The 16,929-nt window shown below is 45.5% G+C and overlaps 1 protein-coding gene across 2 annotated transcripts in view; it reads right to left on the reverse strand.

Moving 5' to 3' along the window:
• Nucleotides 1-16,929, reverse strand: part of PLCD1 (phospholipase C delta 1) — a 58,905-nt gene that overhangs the window by 6,992 nt on the left and 34,984 nt on the right. For both annotated transcript variants that reach the window (XM_074830762.1, XM_074830753.1), the window contains exons 5-11: nt 15,426-15,654; nt 14,103-14,304; nt 12,176-12,320; nt 11,100-11,249; nt 3,269-3,436; nt 1,312-1,468; nt 884-1,000 (exon numbers count right to left, since the gene is read on the reverse strand). In XM_074830762.1, the coding sequence (XP_074686863.1) occupies nt 884-1,000; nt 1,312-1,468; nt 3,269-3,436; nt 11,100-11,249; nt 12,176-12,320; nt 14,103-14,304; nt 15,426-15,654 (1,168 nt within the window). The remainder of the gene's footprint in view (nt 1-883; nt 1,001-1,311; nt 1,469-3,268; nt 3,437-11,099; nt 11,250-12,175; nt 12,321-14,102; nt 14,305-15,425; nt 15,655-16,929) is intronic.

Consider the following 16,929-nt stretch of genomic DNA (forward strand, 5'->3'; position numbering starts at 1 on the left):
AAAAAATCTTAATTTGGGTGCCCAGATACTGAATTCAGGTCAGATAAGGCATGCAGGTCTGGCCTCAGTGCACCCCAAAGGACCTGATATTGCCTCCCAGGGACTCTCCTGAGGCCAGACTCAGTGCTGGTGACACAGGCCAATAGATGCTACCGGTGCCTCCATTGGGGCTGCAGGACCCAGCGAGTTCATATGCTGCCAGGCACATCCAGCTGATGCAGGTTTACATGGCTGGGGGCTAGGGAGCCCTGCATCTGCGGCTTCTCTTGTCTGGCTGGGCCACATAGACACAACTGGGACATGACCAACATCCAGCATCACCAAGAGAGCCAAGCATGTCATTACCAGCTTGCCCACTTACCACTGCACCAGGTTTCCTGGATGACAGCTACAACATAATTCACTTAACAGGCTCTGGGATCCCCATTTTCATCAAATCTCTGAGACATCAATATACCATCAGGGGCCTCAATGTCCTGGGAGTAGGTATGATGCACTGCTTTGAGTACAGGGAACAGCTCAGGCCATGGCTTGGCCCTTATGGTTATGGCCTTGCTCTAGGGCTGAAGACAGCTGAGTTTGGCTTATATTTCTGCCAGCGATTTCAGCACACATTTCAGTAAGTGACTCCAATTCATGGCTCCTTCCTCCTTTGTTAACGGCAATAATTCTGCTTCTAGTGAAATTGCAGGGATGTGCACACTAATGTGCAGGAAAGGCTCTCAGTTTTGAGGTGGACCAGAAAATGGTTTATTGAGCATTGGCTGAAGAGCTGATCTCTCCCAGTGATCACTGAGCCTCTCTGCCTGCAAATGGCTTGAGATCTCACATCTACCTCAGTTGAAGCCAGGTTGACCCTCTCTAACTTCCCAGTTGCACCCACCGATCTGGCAGCCGACGTTCCATAAGTCGATGGGGTTGTAGTTGGAAGAATCTGTCCTCCAGCCTGCAGGGTAGATCCGGCTCAGGTGCCTGATGTTATGATGTATAAAACTGGTTCCTACAGAAAAAAAAAGAAAATGGCTCTTTCAATGACGGGGGCTACTTTTATGTCTTCTTGATGCTGCTGTATATGCTGTTCCTCCTCCTATCAAGTCTGGCTGAATGGGAACTACCTGTATAAAATGACCTCCTTGGACAGCCTCTATGATATTAAGTTATTCCCACTGTTTCTCAGTGACATGCATGACCAAACAGATCATAACCCACGCCTTCCAGGGTGCCTTTTCCTCGTGCTTAACCACCACTAGCTGTCCCTTTATGAGGGACTGGGACAGAGGATGGCCTTTTGCTAGGGCAGAACATACATACCAGACTCCTGGGCTAGTTTCAGAGCTTTGCTCTCCGTGAACGATGACATTTCGTAGAAAGCCCGAGGATGGCTGGGGTTCTCAAAGCCATTGAAATGGACACTCTTGCAGTAGACAACTGTGTCTGACAGTTCCTTGGCCAGCTTCAAGGTGTCACTCTAAAAGCAGAACAAGAGGTTTGTGGGGAGTTTCTACTGTCATACTCAAAAGTAATAATCATGGTTTGTATAGGACCCCTGGGGCTTCTTCTTTCCACCATCTTCACATGAAAAGGATGTGTCACTATCAACACTCAGTGGCACTCCTATGCAGAGGGAGGGTGGAAAAGGGGCAGGCTGCCCTTATCGTGTCCCTTGTCCTGCATGGAGAGTGCTAATCCCTCCTCTCAGAGCACCACTGCCCTCTCAGGCCCATCCTGGCCTGTCCAATGGTATCACTGACTTCCCAAGTGTTACTACCATGAATATTTCATTTCATCTGGTCCATCCCTGCTTCTCTGTTTATTTGCATGTTACTATGTGAGTATTTCATCTTGTCTATCACAACTTACAACTGATTAGGGCTACAAACACAGCAGCAACCAACCCAATCAGCCCGTATTGTTGAGCTAAGAGAGGATTTCACACAACAGATGCTTTGCTGTCCCAGCACCCTTGTTGCAGGATGTTCTCCAAATGGATTCTCTCTTTGTTGGTGGGATACCCTTTCTGCTGCTCTCTGCATGACTACTTGTATTTCAGCATCAGTGGCTGTCTCCAGTTGCTAAACTTTACAACAGAGCCTTAGTAATGAGTTTTCCATACTGTCCTGGTCCCAAGCATGCAAACTGGAAATAAGGGGAAGGGAAGAATGTTTTGGACTGCACAGATCTTGGGCTTTTTTCGCTTGAACTAGAAAGTTCTCACAATGCTTTGATGCGTCCTACTCCACAGCCACATTCATTGGTGCAAAGGTCAAGTGAGAGCCACCAGCTCCCATCAGAGGCAAGAAAAGAAAACGACAGACTTTAAAATTATACACATTATTGACTACAGTTCAGAGAAGGAAATAAGACCCTCAAAGACTGAGCAAGTCAGCAAGGGGAAGCATAGATCAGACCAGACCCAAAGGCAATGTCAGTCAGCTTTGCCATCAGTCAGACTGAATGTGTTTATATCACCTGTGAACCTGACCTAAGGGATATGGCCTTCACAATGACCTGCAGTCTGGAAAAATGAATGTCCGCACATGAGGGAGGAAATCGCTGGTGTAAAGGCCAGCCTTTTCCTCCCAGAAATAGTCATCCCTATTGCTTTGGTAACTGGTCACCCCTTCCCCACAGATCCATATCTCTTCCCTTCCTCCTTCCTCCAGGTGAGAAAAACGTGGCCAGTGAGGGTGCAGGTATGTCCCAAAATGTGACTAGAAAAGCACCAGTCTCTGGTAATAAACAAAGTCATGATGGTCCCATGACAAATAGATTTCTGGAAATCAGACAAAAGCAGATTGAACATGGAACTGTTTCCATAAATGCTGCATGGTCCGTCCCAGCTGCAGGGTCCTCCATCTTCATTTTAAGGAAAGAAGCCAACCTTCATGCTTGGCTGGCTTTGCAAGATCTCCGTGCTTGGGGCAGAGGTCATTAAGCTGAGCAAGGACCAGGATCCTTAGCTCCAGCGATTTCAACAATTCACCCTTACATATCCCCAGCTAGGTAGCTGAAACCACACTGAAATCTGTCTTAGCTGGGAACATATTGAAAGTATATTTTAATTGCTTTGGGTTTGGGTTTTTTTAGGCATGGTACAAAACCCACCTAGAAAGTGGTTTCCCAGCATGAGTCATTGGATAGGCTAACAAGATGGGATTTCCTGATGCAGGACTTCAGAGCCTTCTGCAGTAGGCAAAGATCTTGTTTATAGCTTTTCTGCCTCTCCAGGTCTGCCCCTTTTCGGGACTCAGTTACTTCTTTTACTTACCTTCCCCTTCTGCTGTATCTCGGACTTTACAGATTCATCTTCGATTTCAGCTGCTTCATCTTCATCAGAGACATCCTCAGCCTCCAGGTTGTTGTTCCCATTTGTTCCGGTGGGGTCCTCCTGCCTGCTGAGCTTCTTGCCCTTCACAAGGATCTTCCCTTTCAATTGCTGCACAAAGAAAAGTGGACAAAATAGCTGGTGATTAGAAAAGGTTCTAGCCCGCCCGGAAGGAACAAGGATATAATAGTTCCTCCGCTGCAACCAGGGCCAGGGCCTTTTAGAGTTGCATCAGTCACTGATTATCATCCATAGATACAGGTAAAAATAAGTCCGTTTTTCCACTGAGGCCTTGCCCTGTCTCTGGCCAGCCTCTGAGACCACAAGCCATGAGTCTGAAAAACCCAGATAGGCCACTGATTCCCCACTGATACAGAGCTGACTATCCCCTCAACTAGACAACTTAAACTGTTGTGCTGTTACAGGCAGTAAAAATATACTATTTTTTTCAAAACTGAATGTGGTTCAGCAAACAAGGCCAAGCCTGGAGGTCAGGGCTCATGGAAGCTGTTCGCAGCACTGTTTCTGCCCCTCTGTGTAGCCCTATTATTTAATCTACCCCAGTCTCTGCAATATATGATTATAAACACGTGCACAACTTGGGAAATGGTACGAAATCCATGCAGGGACTGAAGCAGTGCAGCCCTCTGCTCCACTAGACATTTTAATGGGGAGAAAGGTCGATTAAGTTCTGGACAGGTGCCTCGTGCATAGCAGACATGGGGTTTTAATAAGTAAGGGATCTTGCAGGTGAAACCTTAGGGTGCTGACAGCCTAAGGAAGAGATCCCAGACCCTTCCCAAAGATACCTCCTCCTCTGAAAAGAGCTTCTGTGACTGCTACCATCATACAACACTGATCATAAGCAGCAGCATGTGCCAACGTAACACAGCTGGCTGCTCAGCTAATCCAAGGAGCACATTTCTTGTGCTGAATCAATTCTCTCCATCCTCTTTTAAAGTCCACATAAAGCCCTCAGGGGAAGGAACACACCAACAGCACATGGTTGTTCACAGACCATCATACCACTGATGTATCTCTTGTGCAAGATCTGACTGTGGGAGGAAGGCTGAAGCCTGGAGAGCACTGACTTTGAACCCAAACAAGGCAGCAGCAATTGTGGCAGCAGGGAGCAGTACTGAGAAGGGTGACTTGCCTGGGTGCAATCTCTAAGTGTTATGCCTTGAAATCAGCAGCACCCCTAGACCCTGCAGCTTCCAGTGAAGTTAGTGGGAGATTTGCTGCTACCTGGATGCATTCAGAACTCATGGCTTTGGAGGGTGCTAGTTATTCCAGAGAAATGCCATTTTGGAATTAGCCAGTACAACCCCTCAGTCTGCATAGCATGTTCCCCTTTTCTCAGCGACACCCTATATTTGCCCTTTCCACAACTGCAAAAGCAACAAACCCCACCACTCTCAAATGACAGAACTGTGGAAAACCAAGGATCTTTTATAAAGCAACGCAGACATTTTCAAAGAACACAATTGCCTCTTTGTGGATGCAAACAAATTGCATCACTTCTTTACAGACACCAGCCCAACTTCTCACCACCCGGCTAAGCTGTGGATGAAGCTTGATTTGAGCTGAAATTTGACCCTGGCACCTGAGGCAGCAGCCAAGAGCATATTTCTTCAGCTACCACAAATGATCTGTTTACATTGGGTCACTTTCCCTGTCACTCAAAAGCTACACCAAGGCAGCTGGAAGGAATGTACCAGTTACAGGGCATAAAAGGCCCAAAGGAGCAGTCAGAGCATAGCAGTATCTTCCTCCTCATCCCTAGATCATCCTCCATCCTCCCAGGCCCTCAGCCCTCTTCCAGGCAGAGCTGTGACCTGCTTCTTCACATCCCTGGCTGGGAGATGAGTCAGCTCACCGTCAGTCTGCTGCTCCCATGTCTCTTCCCACCTTACTGCCTCAACATCCAGCTCTTCACTGTTCTCCCACAATACTCACCAGAAGCAGGTGAAATCCAGTTCTGTGTGAGTTTTTAGGCTCCAGTCAAGACGTTGAATGGACAGGCTTGGAGGGATTGCACTGCGAACAGTGAAGAGGGGCTCAGAGAAGCCCCTCTTGTCCTTCACAGGCTGCAGATAGCATCCTGCTATATAATATATTATCTACCTCTGCTTTCTAACATCCTATAAGAAATGTTACCACCTCATCTCACAGCTCAACAGTAGAGAACTAGGCAGATTGCTTGATTCTTAATTACCAGTAGGGCTACTAGCCCTTTTTAAGCTTCTCCAGTTCGAGACAGCTTGTCCAGCAAGTTGGAGGTGGAATTTCTAGCACAGACCCATCCTACATGGCTGAATAGCATTAGCAGTGAGGACACAGCAACATGGCCTCCACCTTGTCTCCTCACCACACCCCATACCAGGGCTGCCAGCAGTGGGTCTTTGGTGCTGCTGTTATCCTGTCTAGACTGTGGTTACTCTGGAAAACCCTGGATATGCTGCAGATGCTCCCCATGGGCACAGGGACACCGGTCAGCCCACACTGTGTTGTACAAGGCTCTCCACAGTGCAGTTATGGTGGTCCCCATTGGCCTTGAAATTACAAGCTGGCTCCTTTCTGGAGTCCTGTTGCATCACACAGTTTTAGTATCCCCCTATGCAGGTAACGTCCACCGTGCCTACAAGGGAGAGCAGCCCATGTGCCACCTAACTCCAGAGGAGATGCATTAGCTTATTGGTCCACAATGAAGGGTGAGATTCACCCCAAAACAGAGCATTTTTATCTCCATTTTCTGCAGAAAGTGCTATTCTATACTAGCATTGCACTGAATCCACCCTGCAGAAGCTGCCAGTCCCAAACGTTGTCTTCCTTCATTTAATATGGGTGCTAGGAAGCAAAGTCCTAAATTTGAGTGCTTATCTTCTTTAACAAGGTTTTAAATAAGTTGATACCCACAGACACAAACATACACATGCACTTGTTCCATCTCTGTTGGTTCCCCTTCATGTGATATTAAGTATTTCTAGCCTAAGGCGAAAGACACTCAGCTCATCAGTTCAGCTCTGTTGAGCAGATCCATTGTCTTAGGAAGAAGCATTAGCTGAAATACTCAATAAATATTCTCCAAGTAGACCATAAAGCTATTCCAACGGCCTGTCACAAGCCCAAGGTTGAATAAAACCTAAGGAAAGGCTACAGGGACACTGGACTCCACTGAGAACATATAGTGGAGTGGCTGTGGAATAGATACAACTCTTTGCCTTCCTCATGTGCCCTGTAAATCGCATTGCCTTAGTTCTCCACAAATGGAGCTCCCCTGCTCTCCCACCTTTTCTACTGCATGCTGAACAAGCTCAGCTCTTCAAGTGAAATAGTTCTGACACACAGCTTTGCTTCCTTTGGGTCTCTGAATTGGGACATGACAACCATCTTAAATGAAAGCACTGTTGATTTTATCAGAAGGAGCAAAGCTGTAAAGAGCAGAGGATTTTAAAAGATTCGCAAACACATATTTATCCTACCTGAAAGTTTCCTGCCCCTAATAGCAACCTGAAAGCCATGGCAAGGTCTGATTTCCAGTTTTGTTCTCAGTTGGAGTGGAAGATTTGTAAAGCGATCCACCTCATCAAACTTTCTATACCTTCAACACCTCCTTTAGAGTCAACAGAGAGAACTAAACATTCCCAGGGTGTGATTCTTCTTGTCTGTTTAGGTAAACACACCTGCAACTTCCCTGGTTCTATTAACTATTTCTCAAAAGGAGCCTTAAGTGAAGTGTTCACATACATGGATATACAGGGTCAGAGTGCTGCCAGCTTGCACTGCACTCTCAGGATGAAGATATCCATCTTCCCAGACTTCCAAGAAGCTGCGAGGAATAACATGTTCACATTCATGAGGAGATGTGCAGACCAGATGCACTAATTCATATCACATCTCCATCTGTGTATGTCTTTCAGGCTAGTTGTAATCGGAAGTGTTGCAGGGTTTAGAAATGAGTGGCACCAGAGGATGAAGAGAGTCTCCAGAAAAGGGGAAGAAACACATTATCAAAGGAGGGAAGGATTTGAGGGAAACTCAGCTCAAGAACTCCAGACAAGACTGTCACAGGCTGGGCTAATGGGGGAGAAACACTTAGATGTGCAGTTAGGCATGAGGCAGAAGGACTTGAAGCCACATTCATGCTAAGCGTATGGTGCAAAAGTAATAATCCTGGGCAGACAGTTCCTGGGGTCCATTGCTGACCTAAAAGACCTGTGACTGAACCTGGTCTGGACTTAGCTGTACCAAATCTAGAGGCGTTTGCTGCCTTGCAAACACAGGGCCAAGCAGGTCAGCCACTCTGCTATTCAGATCAGTTGTGCTGAGCTCTGTATTGCCACTGCTATTCTAGAAGTGGTTCCTGAGCTGCATGACTCAAAGTGATGTTGAATGGGAGCACTGGACACAGCAATGGATGTGACTGGTGGGACAGCTGGTGGGACAGTGGAGGTGTGGGATGGCAGAGGCCCCTGCCACTGCACTGGGCCTCCCAGCTAGGGGGGCTCATGTTCCTAAGGGTCACCCACCAAGACAGGTCTGTTAAGCCCAAAGCCACTGTTGTTGTAAACAAGGAAGTCCAGGAACAAAGAGTTGGAAGCATTTCAAATATGCCTGATACACTGAACAGTAGCATGCAATGTTGGCATTTTGTCCTGGTTTCAGCTGGGATAGAGTTAATTTTCTTCATAGTAGCTAGTATGGGGGTATGTTTTTGGGTTTGTGCTGAAAACAGCATTGACAGTACAGAGATGTTTTCATTATTGTTGAGCAGTGCTTACACAGAGTCAAGGCCTTTTCTGCTTCTCACCCCACTTCGCCAGTGAGGAGGCTGAGGGTGCACAAGGATTTGGGAGGGGACACAGCTGGGACAGCTGACCCCAACTGACCAAAGGGATATACCATATCGTATGGTGACATGCTCAGCATATAAAGCTGAGGGAAGAAGGAAGAAGGAAGGAAGGGAGGGACATTCAGTGTGATGGCTTTTGTCTTCCCAAGTCACCACTACGCATGATGGAGCCCTGCTTTCCTGGAGATGGCTGAGCACCTGCTTGACAATGGAAAGTGGTGAATGAATTCCTTGTTTTGCTTTGCTTGCGTGTGTGGCTTTTTCTTTACCTATTAAACTGTCTTTATCTCAACCTACGAGTTTTCTCACTTTTACCCTTCCATTCTCTCTCCCATCTCACCCGGTGGGAGTGAGTGAGCAGCTGTGTGGTGCTGAGTTGCTGGCTGGGGTTAAAGCAGGACACAGCTGTTTTAGTCTCACTCCAGGGCTGGATTTTTGCAGCATTTCTAGCTGGGATGCAGGGATTGGGGGAGGGGTCCCTGACAGACCTCTGTGCAGATCAGGGATGGGGCAGAAGGGCCTTTCATCTTACAGGCCTTTAATTTACTATTGGGACCTAAAACCAGCAGCTTGAGGGAGATATTTAGATGCTCTGTGTAGCCCAACACTGTTCCTGAGTGGACCCTAACAAATTAGATGCCTGCCCTGGGCTGTGGTATGAATCATTAGCATGCATCTAAACTGTGTCAATCTTTCTTTAATTACTGACACTGCCCTGCTAACACAATCTGTAGCAATGCTTCGCCTGTTTTCATTTACAGCCTTTCAACCCTCTTCCCAGTGACAGACCCTTTTTCTAATATAAAAAATACTACATTGTCCTGGGTTTCCCCATGTCACCTTCACAAGGAAGTGGAAAATCCAACAGGTTTCTGGTTTGGATTTTTTTTTTTTCCTTAATATTTCAGCTTCAATGTATTTTCCACCAAAAGAAAAATCAGAAGTTCAGCCTTTGCACTGTCATAGCTCACATAGCAGGTAGACAGAGGAAAATTACCAGTGGGGAAAAGATAGTTTTTGCTACATTGGCAATTTTTCTCCCTTTAAACGAAATGGATCAGTCCCTCCAATGGAGCATATCAGCCCACATCCATTCATTAAGATCTGGGCTGTTTTGTTCCAGCTGGGGCCACATGTCCATCAGGGCAATCAGAGCAGGAGGTTAGACAAGCACAGAAATGGCAAAAACATCTCTGGGAAGCTGGGGTCATTCCCTTACACACACATCACACATTTCTTTCCCTGGTGTTTCTCCTTTCTTTCTTCATATCATTCCCCTGGTCACAAGTCAGTGTTTTGAAAAGCCATCAGCAGCTTTCCTGACCCTGTACTGGGGATAAATAGCAAGTCAGGAGGTAACACTGAAGACTTTGATTTTTCCAACTCAGTAACAGCCTGCAGAGACCTGTCTCCATGCTGGGTGTATCCTCACCCTGGGAGAGTCACTTCTTAAATGGAGGCACCTTGTCTGTGCCAGTGCAAAGATCCTGCTGAAGCAGCAGCATTAAAAATTATGATTCATCTCAATTTATTGCACTGGTGCTTAGGGACCAACCCAGATCAGCTTCCCTCTGTGCTAGGCATTGTATCAAGCAAGACATGACACTCCCAAACAAAAGGGGAAAGTCAGGGAAAAGAGAAAAAGGGAGAGGGAGAACAAATATAGAAGATATTTTGGGTGGATCATTTTCCTCTCCTTTCTCCCCTGCTGACTGCCAGTTTTATCCCACCCACAAACTCCTTCCAGCTCTGGCTAGGCATGCAAATGATTTATTCAGCAAAGAAATGCAATTCAAAGGGAACTGCAGCTATCTACACAGAAGTCTGTTTCTGCAAAGCGCTTAAGAGAAAAAGAAGGAAAACACAAACTCGAAGAGTGGAAACAGATGAATGTTTCATTTTGGCTTCTGTTTTGAAAGCTTTTTTTTTTTTTTTCACATCAAGATACCATTTCCAATTTTTTCTAATTGTCAGCTAATGATTTCATAGTGGTGATCCACTACTGAGGGCTGTATAACTCCTTCCCCCTGAAGGGTGCAAGCTCAGCTCCCAGCTTCACAGCTGCCCTGATGCATGGGAATCAAAGGGGCATCTCTGTGCAGCCTCCTGCATCCCCTTGTCCTCCATCGGCATCTCCATCCCCAACACGCCAGACCGTTCTCAGTGGGCACCCCAGATCACTCTTAGTGGGAGGACACTTCATGCTTGATACAGGTTTAGGCTGCTTGTATTGGTTTTGCCCTTCAGTTTTGAGGGGCAAGCAATCACAGCTGTACTTCCAGCCCTCATCACTTCCTAATCAGCATTTGGATCTCCACAGCAGAGCATTAAAGGAGGAGGGGAGCATATGCTACATTCCTCAGCACAGAGCAAACCTTACCTAACATGAAATCAGGGAGTGTCTAGTCATGCTGGATTAAAAACACTGAGACACCTTGTAGCCGCTCCTTGTGATGCTAATCTTCCCTTCATGTGCAGCAACCTAACAGTACTTCAGAAAATAAGCCTGAAAAAGCTCATATTCAGCTTCGGATTGTGGGGACCAGACACAAGACAGACCCTCAGGCTTCAGCTCCTCTGGGACAAGCCAGAAAAGCAACCTCCTCATGGGATCAAGGACATTCTCTGGCCTTGGTAAACAGACCAGGAATGTCCTCAGTCCTTCAGGGATGTCTCCTCTGAGACCTTAGACAACAAACAAAGAGCAACAGCACATTTTGTGCTTGATGTGCACAGGCTACTTCTAGATACTCCTATTTCTTATTCCACCACTGTCCATAGACAATCTCTGTTCCTCAGCAAGTGCAGTTCTCACCAGTCCTCAGGCATATTGTCCACTACTTGGTATCCAGCAAGAAGACAGACCTCTCTTTTGTCCCACCCTCAGAAGGCAGAAACTGCTAGAGAGGTCTTGCTTACCTCTGGGGAGGGGAACTGGGATTTGTTTCCATCGACTGGGGCAACCAAGAGCATGTCCTGCAGGATCGTTGTCATGTGCTGAGCCATGACCTTCTGCTGGTCGACACTGCAGTGGTTCTCCAGGGAGATGATGACAGGGTATGGCGAGGTCTAGAGCAACACAGCAACATACATCATCAGCAAACTCTGCAATTTCACCAGTCTATAGCAATTGATATAAACCCCAGTGCTGTTTTCTCTGGAAATGAGTGTGTCAACAGTAGGGTCTAGTATTCTGCTAAAATGAGCATTTGTTAAAAATGGACAAATTTAACTAGTCAGTAGCTACTCAGACCTCTGCTGATGCCCTCCAGAGATGATGGTCCAATGGACAGGGCACCAGGCTGAGCCAGGATGCCTCCCACAGACTCGCTGGAGCACTTTGATGAGGCTCCCTGTGCCTCCATTCTCGACTTGCACTGTGGGTCAGAACACCTTTCTACCTTGGAGGAAGGACTGGGAAGGGAGGCTTTGAAATCACTGGGTTTGCTCAAATCCTTAGGTGACATGAATTCCTTCCTCCATTCGTGCATAGGTCTGATCTGGTTTCCTGTGGCCCCCTCTAGTTATTTTGTGTGCTGAAGTCATTGTCATTGTCACTGCTTTATAGCCCCGAAGGAAACTTGATACTAGCTCTCAAGTGCACTGAAGGAAAACAGCAGAAAGCCCATTGAGTCTGGACAGACCCAAGGTTTTTTAAAGGCTGCTGGCCCAGCACTGCCATACAAGACTCCAGACCTGCTCATTCCTTTTAAAGCAGAATAGAAGCAGTCCTTTGCATCAGTCCCTCCAAAACACATGCTGGTATAGATTCAAACTCATCCTCAGATAGTGCTCTGCCTGTCCAGCAACTCCCAGGAATGGATCCCTGCAGGAAGCAGAACATGGATGCCCAGACAGAAGGACACACCTTGTACCCATGAGAAATGATAAAGTGAAGTGTTCAACTGTTTATGCTCTCTGCTGGGAGGGCAGAGACCTACTATCACTCTTGGATTGTGCAGTATGAGAAATCTTAGAAGGCCCCTTGTCCTTACTTTGAAAGCATAGTTCTTGATGGCCTTAATGACATCGCTGAAGAGGATCTTTGAGGTGAGAGTATAGCCATGATAAATGATGGGCTCCGAGTTAGGGCCATCCCAGCAATCCAGTTCCACACAGCGGCAGCCTTTGGTGAGGGCTCTGGAAACAAAGAAGGAACCTGGTTGGGTTCTAAACCTTCTGCTCCATCTCAAAATGAGGGTTCATCAGCCACAGGTATTGCCTGGGAAGGCTGATGGGAAGTTTAGGGAGCAAGGGAGAAAAGAGGATCTTGGAAAAACAGGAAAGCTGATGGAGAAAGGATGGAGTCAGGAGAACTCAGAGTCAGCAAAGAGAGCTCAAGGTTGAGGAAGGAAAGGACAGTGGGACTTGAGAAAGGAGGTAGTAAAAGTCCAAGGTAAGAATTATCCAAAAAAGAAGACACAGTGAATGACAGATGAGAAAGGACACTAATGACTGTTCCCCAAGTCTTTTCCCAAAGATGGTGAGGAGAAAATCAAGATTGGCTGCATCGGAAGAAAGACAGTAAGACAGTCAGCCTTAGAAGCCAGGTCACAAAGCCTGGATGATGTGACTTCTTCATCTAGATCTGATAAGACATGAGAGATGAATCCTCAGAGCTGTCAGACGGAGCTGTGGGAACTCCACCATAGCTGAGGAGACTGCTGAGGGGCAGTTTCCCAAACTGAGCCTACAGACTGAATTTCCACTTGAAACTCCCACCTCTACATATCCATACTTTATTTTAATTTACTTTCAAATGAAGGTTCCCCTTGTAAAGACTTACCTGTCTAGGAGGTGATCTGGTCTCTTTTACAATAATTCCCTATATGTTTCAGATAACACAACTCCTTTAACTCATTGCAATAAGAATCATGTTTTTTTTTTTTTTTTTTACAACCAAAACATAATTCTGTAATTTTAAGGTACTGTAAGAGGAAATCAAACAGCTCCTGAAAAGCACCTTGGGCCAGATTTCACTCTCTGCTCTTTTAAGCTTGTTACTCTAGACAGGCATTGTTCCCTGAGAATCAGATAAGTAATAAACAAAGACAGAATTGAAGTCATTGGCTTGCTTATAAGGAAACACTGTCTCACTTGCTAAAAGTACAGGTCACAGCAGAAGCAATGTAAGGTGGTTGTGCAAGTTAGTAAAGGCCACTGCAAACATCTGGCCATGAGACATCCAACAGCATTGTTGTTAAAAGCAGAAGTAGGCAACACCTACTGTTCTGTCCAGGAATGCTGTGGGAGTATCTGAGCTGCTAAAGATGGACCAGGCATAAGATTTCTGATTACCCACACTGCTTCATTAGTTCACATCCCACCTGTTTTTGGAGCGCTCCAACTAGGTCTCTCCAAAATAAATCCCAGCATGGTTGTAGGTATAGTCAATGCCAGGGGCTACTCCCAAAAGGCAATACAGATTGTAAACATCACAACAGTATACATCATTTTGGCTCCTTCCAGTACCTACACAGTCCTGCAGCTCTATCCCAGAAATATTTGCACCTGTAAACTCCTTGCACTCTCTCATGCCATATTCTGGGGAATACAACATATCCCCTCAGTATCATGCTTTGAAAATACCATGCTAGAGGGCTGCAATCCAACCTCCACATGATTGCAGATATTTTAAGCTACACCCCAATGTAGTATTTACACATCTTACAGTCAGGTGGACACCACATGGGGCTCAGCAGAGACCCAGGTCAAAGTGCTATGAAAAGCTGTGCATGGCCAACCTGGTTTAGAAACACGTGAACATGGGCCAGACCACATTACCTGGTCTCAGGGTGGGAGACTGCTTCTTGGTCCCCTTGCACCTAGCAGTATAGATGCACCCTATGTCTTCTATAAGAAAAAGGTCAACCTCTCACACACACATAAACACACACATAAATACACACACACATACATTACCTGATATAGGCTTCTGTGCTGCTTGGACCTGTGAGCTGGTCTTCCATAAGATAGGTATTGTGTGAGGATGACACCAAGTAATGACTGAGAGGTTGAGTCATGTCCTGGTAAACTTTACGGTGTGAGGAGTTGAATATATTCCCATCATCGGACAGCAGGTACATCAGGAAACCATCTTTGGTCATGGCGTTACCCCTCTTAGCTGCCAGATAGACAGAAACCCCATACTGAAAATCTGACACCACCAGGTTGTGCCATCATCTTCACCACGATGCCTGCTGCTCTCCAGAGGATCTCAGGGGCAAAACGTGCTCCCTAGGCATTCAGCTAATAGTAAAGATACTGATGCTGTTCAGATGATGATGACAGCTTCATCTGCCTGAAAATGCTTTTAAAACCCTTTCACGAGCATGGCTGTTTACAACAATTATTGTCTTTGATAAGACCTTAAAAGTGTCAAAGACAACATTTACCTCATCTGTTTCTAGAGATCTACAGTACAAAAATTTCCATCTGAGCACTTTAAGCTTCCTTCACACCAACACAGAGAAATTGTCAGATGTCTAAACATAGCCAGATAAATTCTGTCTAGATTATCCAATGAATACATGACTTGCAAAGAGTAAATGCAAAATAACACAATTTTGGGGAAAAATTGGGGTCTCCCCATTTTGAGGGACTGAGCTAGATCTCAGTCTAATCCCCAAATCTGACATCTGCAAAGCTTTGTCCCTCTCCTAAAGGTATACCAGGATAGTACAAAAACAGTCTATGATCCTGTGTTCGTTTCCTGAACATGTCCTCCAAGGTGTTCCAGACTAACAATTCACTTAATTTCTGAGCAGAAAGACGGTTCTGTGATTGCTCTCCTAAACAGCTGTCACCTTCTTGGCCCTCTATACTCAGAGATCTCATCACCGATGGCTTTGCAGGTGCCCCCATTCAAAACCATATGTCTCCATTCCCGCTTCTGGAGAACAGAAATATTGCTACATTCTTCACCTTGCAAAACCACGTGAGGTCTTGATATTTTAATAAGCCATTAGAGCCTTTCCCCTCAGGAATTTCATCACCCTTTAGCCAAGTCTATATCAACCCATCTCCAGCTTCTCAGTGTACCCAAGCCAAAATTGTAGAGAAATATTTCCCAGGCTCTCCTGTGTTCTCCTCTCCTAGATCTGCTAATGTTCCCCTCGAAGACTGATGTTTTAGAAGCAGCTGTGAGGAGAAAATGACACATATGGCTGCAGAAGAAAGCAACATGAAAGCACTTCATCAAGAAAGCAACATTTTGAACCAAACCAGCCAGGGTTTCTAACCTACCTCTTTCATTGGGCTCATATCTCTGAATTAAGGCAGGGGCAGCAACAACAGCATCTTCTTCTTGCTGTGTCTCATAGAGGAACCTCACCAGGTTCTGGCAGGACATGAACCCTTCTGCATCTGAGTACTTTTGGAAGATCTTGTCTATTTCCTTCCTCTCTGTCAGTATCTTGTAAAATTCCTCTATCTCATCATCCTCGAGAGCCTCTGTTTTGGACTTGTCACAGTGCTGTAAACGTAGAGGGGAGAAGGAGTGAAAACCTTCTTTCCTTCTGGCATATGCCAGCCGTAATCTGCACCAGGGCTACACAACGCAGAACACAAAATAATTGGAAACAGTTACTGGCCAGTGAATGAGAAGCACTTGGTCAATGGTTCTCATTGACAAGGCCAACAGTCATATAATAGTTACAATTATTATTATTTATTCATATTATCAGTGTGCTGAAAAGCACCAGGGATGGCCTCGAGCTCCACTGCACTGTGTACTGTGCAAACCATAAGTTTAAAGGACAGCTCCTGACAACCTAAGTACAAATCCAGGATCGAGAGAAGTGTACTTCTGGATCTCAAGAGGTGGGGGAATATAGGGAAACAATTAACTCAATACACCTTAAACTATTAATAGAGACCATGACCTAAAAAACAGTAAGTAAGGTGAAAAGGGTCTTCCCATTGATCTTAGGGGGTTTGAGCTCAGGCCTCAAGAGACTGTCAAGGCTAGTTGTAGGGCTGGTTGCAAAAATGGCATCAAAACTGATAAAAACATCCTGCTAAACATGTGCATGTTTAAGTATTAAAAAATCCCTCTTTACTTGGAACTTTTCCATTGTCATTCAAAAACCACCAAGTAACAAAATCTCCACACAATTTCAAATCAGATATCAGCTTCTCAATGAGCTGTAATTCAAATTCTTCATGCCCCCATGTTCCTCTGTGGTTTTAATTTCTCCACTACATAACAGCTCTGACAGAGCACCACAGTCAAGGACTTGACTGACCATCAAAGATTAGGAATTTAAGATACACAAGTTAGTGTCTCCATGAAGGACAACAACTTTTCCAACAATAATTTCCAGTTTATTTAAAATATTGCCTGGTTCAATTTTTCATAGAAATTACAATTTTTCTGTGGCAAATCCTGATATGAATTTTGTTGTTTGGTCCCAGTAGAATTCTTCACGGAGAGGTAAACTACTGTTTTTCAGTCATTTCTGGGCTGTAAACCTCTGCATTAAATATGGGTTGAGCAAAACACGCTGCAATGGAAAGCAAGAGCCTACCTCAGAGGAATCACTTATGGCAGGGAGCATTAGACCACTTCCAAGTGTTTTTCCCTGCAAATTTCAGAAATTAACCCACTTCTAGTTAATGCCTTGTTATTGTGATGATTTCCTCTCTCTCAATATCTAAAGGAAGCAAACAGACCCTTAACAATAGTATCCTCATCTCACACAGCTGACTCACATCTTACATTTCAGGTAAATCTGAAAAATCTCATTTT

Source organism: Strix aluco, chromosome 1 (genome assembly GCF_031877795.1).
Source record: "Strix aluco isolate bStrAlu1 chromosome 1, bStrAlu1.hap1, whole genome shotgun sequence".
NCBI classification, from domain to species: Eukaryota; Metazoa; Chordata; class Aves; order Strigiformes; family Strigidae; genus Strix; species Strix aluco.